Source organism: Malania oleifera, chromosome 1 (genome assembly GCF_029873635.1).
Source record: "Malania oleifera isolate guangnan ecotype guangnan chromosome 1, ASM2987363v1, whole genome shotgun sequence".
Taxonomy (NCBI): domain Eukaryota; kingdom Viridiplantae; phylum Streptophyta; class Magnoliopsida; order Santalales; family Ximeniaceae; genus Malania; species Malania oleifera.
In genome coordinates, this window is record NC_080417.1 from 64031831 (window position 1) to 64051482 (window position 19652).

The 19652-nt window shown below is 35.5% G+C and overlaps 1 protein-coding gene across 1 annotated transcript; it reads right to left on the minus strand.

Moving 5' to 3' along the window:
• Positions 1–119: 119 nt before the first annotated feature.
• LOC131166604 (chromatin assembly factor 1 subunit FAS2) lies at positions 120–18836 on the minus strand. Its single transcript, XM_058125191.1, has 12 exons — positions 18448–18836; positions 18165–18276; positions 16640–16666; positions 16472–16544; positions 15734–15837; positions 15434–15648; positions 15262–15358; positions 1365–1437; positions 1080–1168; positions 849–987; positions 619–719; positions 120–524 (listed from the first exon to the last, which is right to left on the minus strand). Exons 1-12 carry the CDS (start codon positions 18559–18561, stop codon positions 298–300), a joined length of 1371 nt encoding a protein of 456 aa, XP_057981174.1. The 5' UTR covers positions 18562–18836; the 3' UTR covers positions 120–297.
• Between the last annotated feature and the right edge of the window lie 816 nt (positions 18837–19652).

The window sequence follows — 19652 nt, forward strand, 5'->3', positions numbered from 1 at the left end:
GAAGCGTGATGTTGAAAAGAAAACTACCATTAGGGCTCTTGTAAGATAGGAAGAAAGACATCTTTCTTGGCATTAACTTTCTTGACATATTTAAATGCGACATGCATAATCAATAATCACATCAAGCAGAAAGCTAGAATTTCTTAAGAGAGATTGAATTGCTGTGTTAAAAAGGCCCGTCTGCTCTGCCCATCTTCAGAGTTAGAACGGGCATGAAAATTCAAAGAAAAATTTACAGCTAAGACACCTTTAAAAATAAATTAAGGGAAATATAAAAAAAAAAAGATGAGCATGATGTTATGACGGATTTACTGCCACTGGAGTAATGCGCCTCTTGGCTGGTTTATTTGAACCCGAAGTACTCACAGGAGTTGGTGATGCCTGCTTGTCTTCATTACTTTCTGCTTCTGGCTTTTGGCTCTCTTCTGCAGCAAAACCATCATCTGCTGTTGCTTCCATCGCCATCTCTTCCAATCTCTGAAAAAATGGGCTTGTATTCTCATTGCCCAAGACTTTCTTTTCTTCTGCAACAAAAAAATTAAGCGACACGAGGATGAAAAATAATATTATCATCATGCATGTGAAAGGAGCAGCAATTGTGAAGGAATAAAAGCAAACCAGGTATGGACACAGGTGACCCCAGTTCTCCATTTTCAAATTCCACGAGAGTACAATAACCATCTTGTGATGATAAAGCTAAATATTTAGCATTTGGTGACCTTCAAACCAAAAAGAAAAAAGAAACTAATCAATTAAAATATCTAAAAACTAAGCAATTCAAATTAAATATGTATATACAATGACAAGAAACTGTAGGCATGTGGCTTGAAATAGAGTACAGAACTTACCATGCTATGTCTGTTATGGGTGCATAATGGAGACCAGCTAAGACCGCTATAGGGGCAACACTCTCAGTATCATAGATGTACAAAGAATTCAAAGTTGCCACCGCAAAAATCAAGCGTTGAGGAAGCTTGAAGAACCCAGCTGTACAAGTTGCCAACGACAAGTCATCATATCATAATTGCCAAGATTCTGTTCACATCTTCAAGGAACAGATTTAATTGACATTTAAATACCTGAATTTGCTCCCAAAAGACTAAAAGCCATGGGGCAGAATCGTACAGCCACAACAGGCTTGCTAGCACCGGGGAGCTGTAAAGCAGGCCTGCATATTGAAAAGAAATAAAATCAAATGCAGGAAGGAAAACTCAAGTAAAGAAGCTTGCTTCTATGTTTGGTATGGCCAATCTCATGCATTAAGGAAATTAGGCTCCATTCAAGGAGGCAGTTCAGGAGGAAGTTCATCTTGAAAATGAGAATGAAAATTCAAAACTGAACAGAGCCTGGAGTGTATGGCTTGCCTTGAGAGATCCTTTCTCGAAAATATATAAGCAGTATTCACTGGTTCAGAGGCAGGAGAGAATTTGAAAGAACCTGAACCAGAGAAAATGTTAAGAGAGAGAGAGAGAGAGATATTGCTGCAACAAAATTTAAGCTATTGGAATCAATGAATATAAAAGTATGCTTTGCTTAGAAAATAGTCTTTGGAAAATGTCAAATGTCACATATTTGGAAACTAGTGAAATAGCCTGGAAATGCCCAACAGTCTTGATTTACCAAAACAAGTGGGCTGCGATGGGAAATCATCTAATTCTTGAAGTAAATTTACATGTGAACCTGGAAATGTTTGCATGCCAGCAAAGTGATATGGATGTAGTGGAAGAAAAAACAGTAAAACACACGGCATAACATTATTTATTGTGTTCTCATAGTTTAATAACGTAGAAAATTGCACTAATAATTTCCTTATATATGTATTGGACTAAAAACACTACTAAAAATCAATATCAAAAGCTCCAGGCTGAGTGCCAGAAACTGCACTGCAACTCTTTACACCAAGGGTCTCGGCATCAACTGATCCAAAACCAATATATTTTATCTTGACCAAACTAACAGGAACCATAAATTTTGAAATTGAAAATACTGCTTCTTCTTCCAAAGTAGGTGTCAAATGGTGGTGTAGCCATGTAGGAAAACATTTTTATTTGGCAACAATAATGCAATAACAACAACCAAACCTTAAGTCCCACTGGGCGGAGTCAACCTCATGATTCCTTTTCCACCAACTTAACACAATCTTGGCAATATTCTTTGACAAATGAAGGGCTGTTGAAATCCTCACTATTTCATTCCTAGTTATTCTAGGTCTTACCTATTGTTTCTACTGTCAGACATTAATTAGCTCACTACGCATAATTCAGCCATGTTGTTCGTGCCCAAACTATCTCAATCACCCTTCCCTCATCTTTTGTACAGGCACTATGCTTAACTTATCACAAATGTGTTCATTACTTAACTTATCTTTTAGACATACACCACCCATTCACCTTAGGATTCTTACTTCGGAAACTTTTACATTTTGGATATGTCGTTTATTAGTTGCCCAACATTTTGATCCATATGGCATAGCTGGTCTTATAGTCATCATATAAAACCTTTTTTTTTAATTTTAATATAACGGTATTTCACAATCATATAATAGGCCCAAATAACTTCTCCATTTTAACCAACCTGCTTTAAATTTATGCACTACATCTTCCTCAATTTCTCCTTTAGTTTGCATAATAGATCGTAAGTATCGAAATCTACTATAAATGTTAATTTCTTGTCCATCAAGGATAATCTTTTCTCTAATATTCCTCTTACCATGACTAAAATTAATTTTATATATTTTTCTTATTTCTACTGATCTTAAAAACTTTAGAATCTAAAGTATATCTTCACAATTTAACTTAGATTCTACTCCACCTCTAGTCTCATCTATCAAGACAATTTCATTTGCAAACAACATACACGGGCCTCATCTTGGACATGGAAGTAAGATTATCCATAATTAATGCAGAACAATACAGCTATTGTGAGTGGAAATAGGTGCTATGCCTTAGATACTCTCCACTAGTAGTTTGAATGCAAGTCATTACTCTATCGCCCATATATATACCTACCACTCACTTTGTTCTAGAAACTACAAGAACTTCCCTAGATAACCTATCATAGGCTTTTCTCTTAGTCAATTAAAACCAAGTGCAAGTCCCTCTTCTTTTCCCTAAACTTTTCCATTAACCTTCTTAATAGATATATAGCTTTTGTAGTGATTCTCCTATGCATAAAACAAAAATTATTTTATATAACCCTTATTTCTAACCTCAGTTTTTGTTCAAATACCCTTTTCCAAAGTCCCATTATATAACTCATTTGGTCCTCCAACTTTTCAATTTTTCGTCCCTTTTTCCTTCTAATGTAAAGATTTCATTAACTCTGATTTTGTAGATAAATCTCAAACTTTTAGCATTTTCCACATTTCTCAATTCTAAGTCTAAGACTTATAATTAGTTTTCATTAAATACCTCACTAAAGTAACTATTTATGCTTTTTTATGTCTTTTAAAAAAAAAATGACCATCTTTTTTTTTTTTTTTTTTTAAAAAAAAACCCTAATTCCTTGCTATTTCTTTCTCCGACTCTAGCATGTTTAAATGCCTCCTTTCACTTCTTTTTGTATCTAGTCTAGTATTTAAATTATTGTGTGCCCTATGTTTAGCTTCACTAGTGACCTTTTTGCATCTTTCATTGCCTCTTTATGTTTTTCAATGTTGGTCATGCTTTGATATTTTTTTTCATGTCTTAAACCACATTATTTTTGTCTTTGTAGATTTTTGGACATCTTGATCCCACCACCAACTCTCTTTACTCACCAAGAATTATTCTTGATTCACCTAAAACCTCTTTTGCTATCATTTTAATAAAACTAACTATCCTACTCCAAATAGTTTAGACTATGTCCTATTGTCCAATGACCATCATTGACCATTTTTTATAAGAAAAATTTTATTAAAGAATGAAACAAGGTACAACAATAAGAGGACAGGGTGTCCTTCAAAAAGCAAAGACCAAGAACCAAAGAAAGTACAAAAGAGCTGCATTCCAATCCTTTTGAAGGTTGGAACAATAAACCCCAAAAGAAATCCAAACAGATGAGCCTAGGAAGATGCCAAGAACACAACTCCATATCCATAATAGACTAGGAGGGGTTGTGCGAACCTTGAAGATTCTTGAATTCCTCTTTATCCACGGGGTCCATAAGACTGGAAGGCTGCACTAGACCATTAAACGCGACCCTTCCTACTTAAGCCAAAACCGCAATGTTTCATGAGCAAGATGTCTCCCACATTCTGCGGCCCCACCCAAGCTTAACTGAAACAAGAGAAGAGGACATTCCAAAGGTAGGTTGCCATCTAATAGTGGGGGAAAAGGTGAGTGCTCATCTCATTGGACTCACAGCACATCAAAACACATCGGAACTTCTTGACTGAGAAAAATCATGCATAAAATAGTTCTAGTTAGAGATAAAAATCTAGATGAAGGTACAAAACTTAAAAGGAACCTCTGCATTCCAAATGATGTGGCTCCAAGGGAAAAAATTGGGAGAAAGGGTTATTAAGAGGTGGACGAAGAAGGATTTTAAAGGAGCAAAACAATCCAACACAATAAGCAAGGTGGTAAAATTTCCAAAAAAAAATGGAAATCCTACCACAACAACAACAAGCCTAAGTCCCACTAGGTGGGGTCAGCTACATTAATCCTTTTCCGCCAATTCACAAAATCAAAGGCATTAATCCTTCAACAGCTTAACTATTACATCCTTGCTATCTCATTCCATGTTATTTTAGGTCTACCCCTACCCCTTCTACTACCAATAATAGTGACTATCTCACTCCTCACAGGTGGCCTGTTTGGCCACAATCCAACACAAAAAGCAAGGTGGTAAGATTCCAAAAGGAAAAAAAAAAATGGAAATCCTACAAGAACAACAACAAGCCTCGAGTCCCACTAGGTGGATCAGCTAAATGAATCCTTTTCCACCAGTTCACAGGATCAAAGGCATTATCCTTCGATAGCTTAAGAGTAATTAAATCCTTGCTTATCATCTCATTTCCAAGTTGTGTAGATTCAAGTTGATTTTTAAGTGCCTCGTTTTGTTGTTTCAAGCTAATGTTCCTTTTTGAGACTTTAATAAACTTGCTATGTAAAAAGAGTAATTCATTTTGAAGTTCTTTGTAAGAGGACATACTTTCACACGAATTACTACAAGATTCATTACATGAATCTTCAGAGAGGGAATAATAAGAGTTTACCTCTTCGTTATGCGCCATGAAGCACATGTTTGCTATTTCTTGATCACTTGGTTCACTTTCCGATTCACTCGAACTAGTGTCATCCCAAGTTGTCTTCATTGCAGGCTTCTTTTTCTTCTTGTCCTTCTTGAGTTGTGGGCATTCCGGTTTGATGTGCCCTACCTTTTTACAATGATAGCAAGTGGGAGGATCATTTTTGTTTTTGTATTCTTTTTTATTACTTTCTCCCTTTTCAGCTTTTGATCTGTTAAATTTTCTAGCGAATTTTTTGTTTCTCCTTAAGAATTTTCCAAGTCTTTTAGTTATGAGTGCTAAGTCCTCATCTTCTAATTCATTAGATTCATTATCTTCCTCACTTGAATATTCTTTCAAAGCTTTTAGAGCTATAGACTTCTTATTTTTGTTTTCAGTGCTTCTTTCTTTCAACATCATTTCATAGGTTAGAAGAGATCCTATGAGTTCATCTAAGGAAGTTGTTTTAAGATTTCTTCCTTCCGTAATGGCTGTGGCTTTTGGTTCCCAAATAGGTAGAAGTGCTCTTAGAATTTTACGAATCATCTTATGGGTGGAATAAGTTTTTCCTAAGGCACTTAATGAGTTTATGATATGGGTGAACCTAGTGTACATGCTTGTTATACTTTCATCAGAGTTCATCCTAAAGGCTTCATATTCACTGGTTAACATATCAATTCTACTTTCCCTAACATCTACTGTGCCTTCATAGGTTACTTCTAATTTATCCCAAATCTCTTTGGCTGTTTTACATGTCATTACTCTATTGAACTCATTTGCATCAAGTGCACAGTATAAAGCGTTTATTGCACTTGAGTTAATTTGCAACATTTTATAATCTGAATCGTTTAGCTCTTTATCTTCTTTAGGTACCTCTTTTCCATCAAGTAGTTTAGTGGGGATTAGATTTCCATTTGTTACAACGTTCCATGCCTTCCAGTCCATTGTTTGAAGATAGATTCTCATTCGTTGCTTCCAGAAGGTGTAATTTATTCCACAAAAAATTGGTGGCCTAGTTGAGGATTGACCCTCACCAAAGGGAGCTACGCCTATTTGTGCCATTTAGATCTTTATATAGCTACTTGTTAGGTTTTGCTATAATTAGGCTCTGATACCAATTGAAATTAGGATAGCTTCCCAAGAGGGGGGTGAATTGGGAATTTAAAAACTTTCTTTTTAATCCCTTTTAAGAACACTTAACTTCTTTTATTATTTATCTAATTCTTTTACTTGTTTGTTTAATTTGTCAAACACACAATAACTTGGTTTCTTTTATTCAACAACACAAACACTTAAACAACTAAATCACCAATCAACCTTTCAATTAATCACACCATCCAAACTAACCAAACACAATTTGAAGGCAAACAACCAAACCAAAATTAAGATATACAGTAATAAGAAATTAGGATGGTTGTTTGTTTATGTATGCCTTATAAATATGAATCAAGCCTTGTAGTTGAATGATATGCTTGTTAAAATAGATTTGCTTCTTTCATATGATTTACAACCACACATCCACACTCTTCCCAAAATTCAGAATTCAAATAAACTCTTAGTTAATTTTCTTTAGGTGTTTTAACCAAGTAACGTACTCCCGTATGGTTTTCGCAAAGTATGGTTTAACCAACGTACTCCCTTTCGGTTTCCGCAACCCAAATCAAAATTAAACTTTAAGTTTGTTTGATTTCCAAATAAGCGTAGTGTATATGATTTCAAATTTAAACCATCCACGCAATATAAATATGTTGAAAATAAAGAGTAAGGGAAAGAGAGAGTGAGACACAGGATTTTACGAGGTTCGGCTTCAACACAGCCTACGTCCTCGCCTTTGGCAAAACCACCAAAGGATTCACTAAACCTGTTCCTTTACTAGGTGGAACAATACCTTTATACACTCCTTCAGAAGGCTAGAGCAGCACCTCTCTAAGCGATAATCCCTCGCCTAGCCAACAATCCAGCAAACCTAGAATCGTCACAATCTACAAGAATATAATATAAATTCTGCGTACAAAAAATACTCCCAAAATTTAGAGCAGGTTGTACAAATTGAAATGTAAATTGTACTTCAAAAAAACTAAAGCAAAATAGAATATATGAAGCTCTAAAGTTTTAGAAGTCACCAATGGTTCGTTTAAAAGAGAAATGGAATTGCAACCCGGAACAGAACTTTGATTTTTTCAATCTACCAAAGTTGTAGAATTCCTCTCCAGCAAAAGATGTGAGCAAAGAAGAGCTTCAGAAGAATTTCAGCACAAGATGAATTTCAAATTTTGTCTGATTTCTCTCTTTTCTTGTGTTTTCTAGTATTATGTTTTTTCATTACCCAAAGAGGTATTTATAGGCAATTTAAAAGATCAACTTCCACATCAAATTAGGTAAACTTTGAAAAAACATTTAATTTTGAATTTCAAAATTTTGAAAGATCAACATTCACATCAAATTAGGTAAACTTTGAAAAAACATTTAATTTTGAATTTCAAAATTTTAAAAGATCAACATTCACATCAAATTAGGTAAACTTTGAAAAAACATTAAAATTGTTGACTAAATTTTGAAATTCAAAATTTTGAAAGATGTTGTTCATATCAAATTAGGTAAACTTTGAAAAAACATTAAATTGTTGATTAAATTTTGAAATTCAAAACTTTGAAAGACGTTGTCCATATCAAATTAGGTAAACTTTGAAAAAACATTAAATTGTTGATTAAATTTTGAAATTCAAAATTTTAAAAGAAGCTTCCCTTTGAGATTTAAAATTTGCTCCACGTAGCAGTCGTCTGCCATGACATGGCAGTCATCTGTCATGGTTAAAATTTAAACCCAAAATACTTTTATTAAACCCTTTAACTTGCCAGTCGTCTGTCCATAGACAGACAGTCATCTGTCAGATGCACTGCTTATCAAAAATTCAATTTTTATTTTGAACACTTTCCTTCCTTTAAGACCTTTGTTACTTTAATTTCAAAAACATGTTTTAAGCTCTTTAAAACAAAGTGTTTCTTAATTTCTTTTGTTTTTATAAGAGCTTCACATATCTAAATGACATTTGGTTTTGAAGTACTTACAACAGTTCTTCTAATTATAGTCTTCTTAAATCCTTCAGCCTCCTTCAGCCTTTTGAGGTTCACTTTTGACTTTGAGTTTGCTTGCCCTTAAGCTTCTTCATTTGTTATTCATTGCCTTCAATATTCTGAGGCGCTTTCACTAGAATAACATTGAGCTTCAATTTATCAACCTTGAGAGTTCTTTTACCTAAAACGCATCACTTAACATTATATGTTAAAGTGCTCTTCATTTTGTTATCATCAAAACAGGATTGAAAAGTCCAGTTAAGTCAACAAAACCCCTTTCGCCTCTAAATCTAACACTCTTCCCACATTCTCTCACTCCCCCAAATGAATGCTACATTAACCACATGTTCTAAAAAATCGAAAAGGGTAGCACTCACTACATCAAGTTAGAATCTAAAGTTTGAAAAGAGGTCTTGTAACTCGCAAGGGTCTCCTGCACTACATGTGGAGAAGTGTCTTCCCACACATTGGAGAATAGGATTCTATCATTAAAAGAGGAAGCATGTCTACCTCCTAACACCGTTAAAGTAAAGATGCCATTGCTTGAAGGAATGTCCATAAGCCAATAATCGTAAACAAAGAAATTGAACCTCCTCATTTGCCTTGAGATCCTTAACCTCCTAGTTTATCTCTAGAACTACGAAGAAAGTTAAGGCCTCCAACAACATCCACTGTGGAATGCAGAAGCCAAAAACACTAACTTACAAAAATAAAATAAAATAAAATAAAAAAAGAGTTCTACAAGGATGAATTAGGATCATAAATAAACGTAAACCACCACTCCTTGAAACCTAATCTCTAAAAAATAAATCATTCAAGAGAAAGACCCCACTAGACAATTCTTATTCCTTAATCGAAGTTACCCTTAAGTCTCATGCCACAATTTGACCCTACGATGCCCCAAAAGAAGGGAGAACCACCCAATCTCTGTTCCTAAAGTCCTAAATACTCTTGAAAAGAAAAAGGGTCTACTTTCCTTAACTCAGTCTCTTGCAAAACAAGATTTTAGGATAAAACACCATGACTTTCCAAGAAAGAAGCTTCACTACAAAGGACCCTCGACGAGCTGCTTCCCTTGTCATAGTTAACCAATGACACACCACCAAGGTGGTAGCCTAGTGGTACGGGCTGATCTTACGCATCTCCAAAGTCAAGAATTCAAGTCAAACGTAAGTTGAAATCTCTTTTGGGAGTACTACCTAACCTTGGAACTTGCAGATGGGTTCTAGAACTCTAGCACTTCAGTGGTGCTGTGGTGAGAGTCCCAATCTTTTGGTCAGGTATCTATGGCTCATTTTGCACATTTTTTAGTAGGGGTGAGCCCTTATGGTAGCTATGTTGATCACTCCTCCACCCCCCACCCCCCCTCCCGGCGCCCCCGCCGGAACCTAGGAGAAAAAAAAAAACGTTAACCTATGACATTAACCTATCCAACACCTAGCTTAATTTCTTAGCCTTTTTCATATCCTTGGGCTCCCCAATCCTTAACCCAACTCTTTTTGCACTAGGATTCACCAAACCTAGATACAACCCACCAAGGAAATGCCAAGCAACTTGGTTATCCCTTTAATCATCTAAAAAGTCCAAAGTTTTGGAAAAACCCTCATTTGTTGACTCCCTACAGCCAAACGGTGACTTAAAGATTGTATAAGACAACATCAAGAGGGAACACCATCATAAAAGTCATTGTTTATGTTGATTGAAATGATATTTTCCCACTTGACAATCATGGGGGTTGATCAAAACTCTAGAAAAAGGTGAAAAGGTTTCAAGGATAGCTAGAGAAGAATGGAGGTAGCTAGGGAAGCCGAAAGAAGGCAAAGGGTAGAAAGGTATGAGGTGAGAAGGGAATATGTAAGAAACTTAGTGTTGATAGATGAAGAAAATGGGTAGGAAATTCAGGGTCGATGGTTAAAAGTAATGAAAAATGTATGAGGTGAATGGAGATGAGGAAAGAGATTGTCAAATTCCATTGCTAATGCAGAGAGAGATATAGAGAATTAGGTTGCTCAAAAATTTTCTCTTGCAGACCTGCAATCTAGGAACACAACTGCATGCTGTTTTCAATCATTTTATATTAAAATTTTATTATATTTTCTCCCTTTAGTTCCACCACCCAGATATGTAACATTGATTTATGTTACCCTTTCTGTTCCATTTTTCATGCATATCCAACACAAATACTCTAGTTGTGTAGTTAAACTTGCACCTCAACTCACTTTGCAATCCTTCCATGATAAACAATCTACCCTCCTGATCCTAGTTAATAAAATATCTAATTGACTTTTATTTTTCCCATTCTTGAAATAGTGTTTTTCTCACTTCTTAAAGTAAGTATTTATTGTTATAAGATCATATCACATGGCAAAGCCTATAATCATATCAACAAACTCATTTTTGTCTACATATCCGTGCCCTTAATGTATCCTCTCTTAGCCTTTATTGTCCTTTCCAATGTAAATATCTTAGAATGACACAAAGCAACCACTAAGTCCACTAATGCAATATGCAAGCAAGACAAATTATGTGTAATTTTTATTTTATTTTAGTTTTCATTATTTAGGTCATCTTTAAGATTTCAATTTGAGGAACTAGTATTTTAGTTTTAAGCTTCTAAATATAGTTTCCTTATCTCCAAAGCAATGTAAACGAATTGACTTGAGAATTAAATTGTTCAAATCTTGGTCCCATATGAAGTGGTATCAAAGTAGACAAGCTCTAATCCAACGCATATATCACTGTTTTTGACACGGTTTATCATTTTAACAAATCATTGTAGTCGTCAATGTTTCAAAGGGTCGTATGTCAGTTTCCACTTGAACTCATAGGGTTCAAAATGCCAATTAATATTGCCATGTGCTGCCTCCAAATGCACCTCCGCCACCATAAGCATTCAATACAAACCTCTATTGCCCCTCTGCCACTTTCAACCAACTGCATGATTATTTTTAAAAAAAAAACAAACACTTGTACAACTGAACTCACCCGTCAACCCTAATCATCCCCCAAAAAATTCACATCAGATATGAGTCCCTCAAGCCCCAAAAAAGAAGAAAATAAAAAAAAGATATATATCACCGCATTAGCTGAAGCTCATCAAAACAATCAAAAGCCACCACCTTCTTAGCCATCAATAAGTAATAATCAGTGTCAAGCTGACACTGCTTCAAGTTGTTAGCATCATTCCTAAATCTCAATGATGCAATCAACGTGCAGAGATTTAAATTTAATTTAATGTTCGTTTTTTATGGTTTTTTATTATGATCATGTCTTCAAAATCCTATGGAATTATTGTTTATGAAAGTAACATTTTAGCCCTATTATTGACTGAAATGGGGAGGGAATGGACTAGAATAAAAAGCTGAGTGGAAAAGATGCAGAAATCAAATACCAAATCCAATTCCATTTCATTCCTATGTACCAATGCCTTATTTAGGTTTCATAAATTACTTCACTCCAGTTTCCTTGTCTGAAAAGCATTGTTAAGCCAATAAAAAGGCCCCTTTGTGTCAGTCATTGGTCTTGCATCAAGTGGTATCAGAGCAGACTCTGTTTTATTGGGTTTGCGATTTTAACTTAAATTTTCATGACCATCAGTGTTCTACAAGGCTTACAACAGCTCAAGCCTTCAATAAATCCTAATCATCCTCCCCAACATCAGATCTGGAGCAAAAGAAAAAAGCAAACAAAAACAAAATGTTGCCTTGATTGAAGCCCTTCGAAGCCATCAAAGGCTTCCATCTTCTTGCTCATCAATTAGCAACAGCATTGTTGTTAAGCCATTGTGCTTTCAGCTGCCCATGCCATCTTTGAATCCTAGAGTGATCAACATACTTGTCCCCTGGGTCTCCTCAAACCCTCCAGCACTATAGTGAAAGGCCCATCCACCTATACCAGATCTACTCCATAATCAGACCCAATAACAGGATCAGATCCCTTCAGTGAGATTGACAACTCTTTGACAGATTGTACTCCCAGCGTCCATCACTGCTGCATCATCAATAGTCTTCTCTGCACAAACCACATTACAATTTCATCGTATCATCATCATTTGAAGCCATTGGAGTTGCTTGGCCATTGTGCTGTTGCCCCAGTTACATTTGCCACCGTAATTGTTGTTTTCGGTTACATGTTGCCAAAAATGCACAGTTTTAAAGAGGAAGTAGTGAGGTCTTTGTTCGAAGGAGATGGGCAATTTTAGCAAAGGTTTGCTTTGATCATCTAGAACTGTTCTATCAAACTAGACCAGACCGACCTCAACCACTTCATTCAAACCAAACCAACCTCAACCAGAACAAATGGAACCCAAGATACAGTGAAAAATATGGTGACAAAGTACCATTTTGATCTTATTGTTCACAAAGTGATTCAGTGTCTATGTGAAGAAAATGGGCAAAAAAGAAAATCCATGAATTCATCGTTTGAGTAGCTTCTCTCAATTCTCAAGAAATCATCTTTCCAAATTAAATTGTCTCTAATTTAATCAAAATGATCAATGCTCAAGAGTCCACAATTTTTTCTCTCTTATCTTTTACTGATACAAATAAAAATAAACGGGAGTTGTCAACCTTGATAGCAGTCTGAATTTTGTTCATGTTCATAATACTTTGCCTACTCTATTACCAGATTCTTGAAAGCCCAATTATGGAATCGGGGTCCCTTTGCCTTTCAGCAGAGTGGTCAATCAAAAGCTACTATTCGATTAATTCAACCAAATCAAAAGCATCTTCACTTATTGTGGTGTCCACCCAAAAGAAAAGGCTGGCATGGCTATTCTGTCTCGAGGGTCTCTAGTACTGGGTGGCATAGTCTTGTCACTAGCACCATCTTCGGAGGCAAGACCCAATTATTGAATGGATTCTTATGCAGCATATGGAGGAAAAATCACTTCTGATCAATTATGAGCAAGAGATGTACTTCAAGTTGTGCTCCCTGACCCAACAAGTTAGAGATTTTGATGAACAATTGCCCAATGTTCTTTTGATGAAGATGAACATGTCATTCGGTACACTACACTGGGGGACTTCTGTTACAGCCTACACATTGACCTATAATCCAACAACTTTCATTGCATGGATCAAGCAGTTGCCTTCACTAGGAATGTTGAGAAAAAAGAGTAAGCACTAGAAGGATACTTGTAAGGAACTGTCTGTTCCTAATGGACTACCTCCTGCCCCGACCAAGGCACATGATTCCAAGCAGGATGAATGCTTTTCCATTGAAATCTACAATTGGGGGCAGAAAGGACACTATTGCCCTACAAAGTCTCATGTTTCCTTAGTAGAGAGTATTCAAGATTGTGAATACACTTCAGTATTCTGATATATATAAGATTAGATTCTGAGTGCAATTGAATATCTTGGGGGTGAAGAAGAAGATGGTAATGTGGTTAGCACGCACATGCACTCTAAATTGAGGTCGATTTCATTTTTTACATTTGGGGAGATTGATGCAGCGCACAAGGAGAGATCTAAATTGGAATTCAATTTTCATTTTTTGTGGCATTTTATTAGGATCATGCATTCAAGATTCTAAGGTATTATTATTCAAAGGATATAGTATTTAAGTTTATTTACAATTCCTGTACTTTAGTTTAACTATGTTTCCTTGCATTTTAGTTTACTAGATTTCCTAAACATGTCTCCTTTAGTTTCTGTATTTTCCAATCATTGTAAGCCTGTAAAAAGGGCCCAGTGTATTAGATTTTATTTAGAGTTAAAATTGAGGATTCAATAGTCGCACATTGGTCCGATACAACCAAGTACTCAAATCAAAGCCCTCGTCTTCGATTCGATTAATAGAGCTTGTTGCTTTGAGCCTTGAGCGTCATCAGAATCCCTAAATCTTGGGACTCTCACCTACACAGTATCCTAAACAACCATTGCCAGATCTAAGCTCTTTGTAGTCTTCATTCATTGAGTTCTTCCTATAGCCCCACCTATGAGTTCTTTGCCCAATATTGTCATTGCTTTGCTCTCACCGTCATTCAATGCATTTCATTACCATTGTGCACCCACACCCTCACCGAGAAAATTCCTCCTCACAGTCAGAGATTTGGCATGCAGAGAGGTAGGGCACAAGCTGCACAACATCCTAGCCACCACTCTAGATTGACAATGAAACACATGAAGAGAAGGGATTTAACAATCCAAACAAAACTAGGATTCAATGTGAATTAGAAGAGAGGTCTTCCTTCCATCCCATTAAAAAGGAAGTGGTCTAGAAAGTAGAGTTAGTCGAGGAAGCTACTGTTAAGATTAAAGAACCACTGCAGGAAATAAGATGCCTCAAAATTAGAGCCCAACACCCAATCAATTGCATTCATCATTCCACATAAATTTGTCAACTGCGCCTCCAATGGCTTTCCCATTATATAATACTACTGTTACTTTTTTATGCAAAACACTTGCCTTGGTCATGCTCAAGTTAACCTATGGCCTATGTTCTACATCCCAACCGTTAAAAATTCAAGGTTTAATTTTTCTAACTAGGGAAGAAGGACGCAGTACACAAGCAAGATAAGTTTCATTTTTATTAATTTGTAAAACGGGCAGCCCAGTGCACAAAGCTCCCGCGCATGCAAGGTCCAGGGAAGGGGCGGACCACAATGGGTCATTTTTATTAATTTTTAATTATTATTATTTTTTTCATTTAGGGTTGTTTATTATGGTAATATCTTTAAGATCTTTAGGATATTTTCTAAGGATTCTAGGATATTTTTATTTAAGAACTTAGTTTTTTGATTATTTAGGTTTCTAAAAATAGTTTCCTTATCTTCCAAGCACTGTAAGCCTATAAAAGGACCCTACATATTTGTTTTATTGGGGATTGAATTGACAATTAAAGTTGTTAGATGTTCGTCCTGCAGCATCAACCCACTTATTATTCAAGCATTTTCATACAGTTGGCAACATAAAGGTAAAATATGACAATTTGTACGGTTCATTCACATTAAATTAAACAGGATGAGGTCCATACCAGCTGGCACGAGTAAAAATGATCCATCAGGAGACCAAGCTAATCTTCGGAAGAAAGATGGCAATGTTTCATCATGAAAGAGATGGTTTTTAGTAGACTGCATCGCAAAGATATGTGAGACTATGATCCATGACAAAGTTATGGAAGTGGAAAAAAAATGCAAGTTTCAAACCTTAGAATCATCTGTCATCTGATGTTCAGTCTTTGTGATGACATGTTGACATACATAATTCATCTTCTCTATGCCTTTTGCTTTGTTTTTGGGCTTATTCATATAAATACGAAAAGTTCTATCCGAACTAAGTGAAGCTACATACTTGGACAATGGATCCCAGGCTACTCCTTGAACATAATGAAAATGAGCATCCAAAATCTGATGGACAGAACCTAAAGACAAACACAAGTAACAAAAGCACATATTAATAATGCAGTTGGAATGATTTATGCAACAGTTGTGCATTGTCTTTCTTACCTTTGTTAACATCCCATATGATGCAAGAATTGTCAACAGATCCAGAAATGAGAAATGAACCATCGGTAGACCACTCCAGGTCCAGGACATCCTTGCGGTGAAACCTGACCCAAAATATCCATTATTCAGCAATATAACCAAAGCTGCCTAAGACAAATGTTTAGGCACAACATTATGAAGAGTGGCTCAAATCTATATTTCACACACTTGACTTCAATTTATATGCCCAAGGGGCTGAAGGTAGGCTCCTCAGCCTTAACCAACCTAGTTTCTCCCTGATCTCCACCATTAACAACATCCAAGAAGCAATAGATCAGATGATAGCTTGAAGCAAAAAAAATGCTTAAAAAGGTTCCATCAAGAAGGAGGTTGCAAAGAGCAATTGAACCAAATCAATAGTCTGAAAACCTTGCTTCCCCAAATAACCACTAAAACATTGACAGTTAGCCTCCCTGAACACATGCTACTTACCTGATTGCATTTTTTATTTAAAAATTTAAGTTTTACTTATATTCAGCTTAATTTTATTTCCTTTTAATAAACTTCTAACTATGATTAGAACATTGGGATTTGGATCCAAGAGGCTTCCCAACCAAATTACATGTGTTGGCTTCATTTATGGGATCATATGGCTCGATCTAGGTTCAACCTGACCAAAATTCAGAAGCTGCAGATCTGTATAACAAAATCCATTATGACAGCAGAAGCTTAGTAACAGATCCAGATGGAAGGCCTTACGGTAATGTCTTGAAAACTTTCCATGTTTGGCCAGCCTCTATAGAATTTAACTTCCATATGATCAGCTCACCTCCTGTGGTTAGAAGAGTTCAGACAATTGGAGAACTGTTCAACTTACATCTTTCAATCATAAATTCAATAACAAACATGTTTTGAAAGAAGTCATACCATCGGCACCAGAGGCAAGTTGTTCTCCTGTACAATTAAAAAGAGGAAAGAGGAATGTCACTTCCATCTTTAGAAAGAATTTCATTCATAGAAGGCATATTCCAGAATACAGAGAAATATACACAGAAGACATGTGCCTAGCATAACATGTCTCACCCAGTCATCTTTGAAGAGCTATTGCAGTGTATTCATGAGAAGGAGCAAATTAGTACTTTACTTTCTAAATTTCCAAATTATGAACAGAATCTCAGAATTACGAACTATATAATAATAATACTATAATAGTACTTGAAATTTAAAAATATGAAGCTTAGTGAATAATAGCATGAGAAACCATGTAGAATTCATAAGAAATATAAAGAACTTCAAATTTTAGTATACAGCACACACGTCTGAAAAAAGCATGAGTGAAAAATTTTATCCTTGGGAAAGGACAAGCTGATTTCTAAATCCAATAATTTCAAGTAAAGTTCCCCACCAATATAAATTCCACTGTGTTTCCACTCCCCCTTAAAGCCTTGAAGAGCTGAAGGGACCATCCACAATGCCATTGGAGATTATTGATGACCTCTTTGAACCTCTCTTCTCATTTGGCAAAACCATTTTATCCAGTATCTCATATTCAATTTCTTACCGCTGATATGTGTTTTATCTAGCAGCACAGTTGATTCTGTACCTCATGCTCTTTAATAATATGGTATTTCTGCCTATTCCTACTGTGGACTTCAAATATATGTTCATCTTTGAAATTATACACTTTAGATAATCATCCAATCACGCTCATTTATAATTGGTACTACCATTCTCAAAATAATTATTACAAAGAAGCCAACCAACTCCAAAAAAATGTATATCAGTCTAGAAAGTGGATAAAAATATCAAATATGAAGATAAAAAGAAATAAAGAATATCAAAACCATAGCACTCTTTGCAGTTAATAAAATTAAATACATGCCAAGCGTGATGTTTAGGTTGCATGCATTATGTATAAGAATTAATTACTCACTGAGCACAACCATGAGTTACTGCCCTTCACCATGCTGACAGATGGATGATATGTGAAGCCTACATCATAGATTGGCTATATACACTATATAGTTAATCGAAAAAGTATTTTGAAATAAAGTGGTACTCCTTAGTATGAAAATATGTGACAATCTTATCGTGTAACAAAAAATATATATTTGCACTTCATGACAAGGTTACTAGTATCATAGCAAAATCATATCACTGTCAATATCCCCTAAGGTGCATCTCAATGATTAAAACTTGAGACTTCCATATTGAGGTCTCAAGTTCGAATGAAAGGGTTGGGAAAAGGATATGGCATGGGAGATGGGCTACTTCTCATTCGGTAGCCGTCTGGCCCAGGCCTGCATGGGCCTCCAATGGAGCAAGATAATAATTCACAAGGTCAATAGGCAATGCACAAAATGACCAAAGAGCATTACGCACCCCATTAGCCTTTATGACCCCATAACAAACTAGATTTTCACCAAATTGAGCTAAACAGGGAAGTGATTACCAGAAGGAGAGAAGCGAATGACATTTACGGCAGAGCCATGGTACGAAAGGCTATTTTGATAGGAAGCTGTCGCGACTTTCTTTTGTGCTTCACCTGAATTTATTAGCCATAGCTGGAGTGGACAAAAAGAAACACAACAAAATTTTGTAATTCCAGTACTAAAGTTTGAACAGCCCTCTTTTCAGTGCTGCCGAAACAATGAAACTGATCAACTAACACAAAATCCATACAATAAATTAAATACGAAAGCATAATATAAATACTTTTATCTACATTGGTATACCTTTATGTCAAAATCGGCGCCGCCGGTGGCAAGGATTCCGGAAAGAGGATGGAAATCAAGGGTTAGAACGGGCTTTGTGTCATGCCAATTGATCTGAACTGTGCCACCCCTCATCCTCTGCTTTATTGTTCCCCCAATTGAGCAGATCAGAAAGTTAGGGTTTTGTTTCCGAAGTACAGGAAGAAGTGGTGAAAGCTACAGCCACTTATGGCGTTCGACGAGATGCTGGTTTTGGCGGGAAGGGAACCCGGGGTATCCTTCTCTGTCTAAAATACTGGAGGCTAGCGGTTGCACGCCTGTTGCCTGCCACCTGGATGTGGAGTGCCCAAGTATCACTCTTAAAATTTTAAGGGGAAAGACACCGAACCCTCCTTTGGTGAAAACAAAGTACCTCCTATGACTTCCCCTACTACATTATTGGCCTTTCATATTTGATAATTTTTTTTTAAAGTTTTAAAATTTTGATTAATTTTTCCTAAAATTTATAAATATATATATAAATATTTTCTTATATTTTATAAAAAGATAATTTTTTTAGGGAAGTGTGTCTTTTTGATAAACACTAGGAAAGGTTAGTGACATTTTAAATATGTCAGAAAAGTTTGTGACATTTTTTGAAATCTCCAGGGAGATGAGTGTCTTTTACGCTAATTTTTAAAATACTTATATTTAAATTTATTTATTTATCAAATATTAGAAGATATTTTTTGTCAATTTTTAAAAGTAAGTCTTGAGATTTTTTAAACTTTAGATGAATTCTACACCTTTTTATAAATCTTAAGAATAATCTATGTTATCTTATCAACCCCAAAAGATATCAGTTTCTCTTCCAAATTTTTATAATAATTAGTAAGTTTAAAACTTACAAACGTTTGTCATGAGTTTAAAAAGTTAAATGTATAATTTTTTTGGATCTATAATTTTAAATTAACTATATATGATTCTTTTGAATAATTAAACTATAGCGATCATATTTGTATATCTCTCTTTTAAAATTGTCATGAGTTTAAAAAGTTAAATGTATAATTTTTTTGAATATATAATTATAAATTAACTATATATGATTAAACTTGGGATTGTGTGCATGCTCTCCTCCTTCTTCCTCTTCATGAGTGGGATCATTTCATCATTATCTTTGATGAGAAAATGACACTTACCATTTAATATAGAGAAGAAAAGGTATTATCTATTACTTAGAGGGTAGT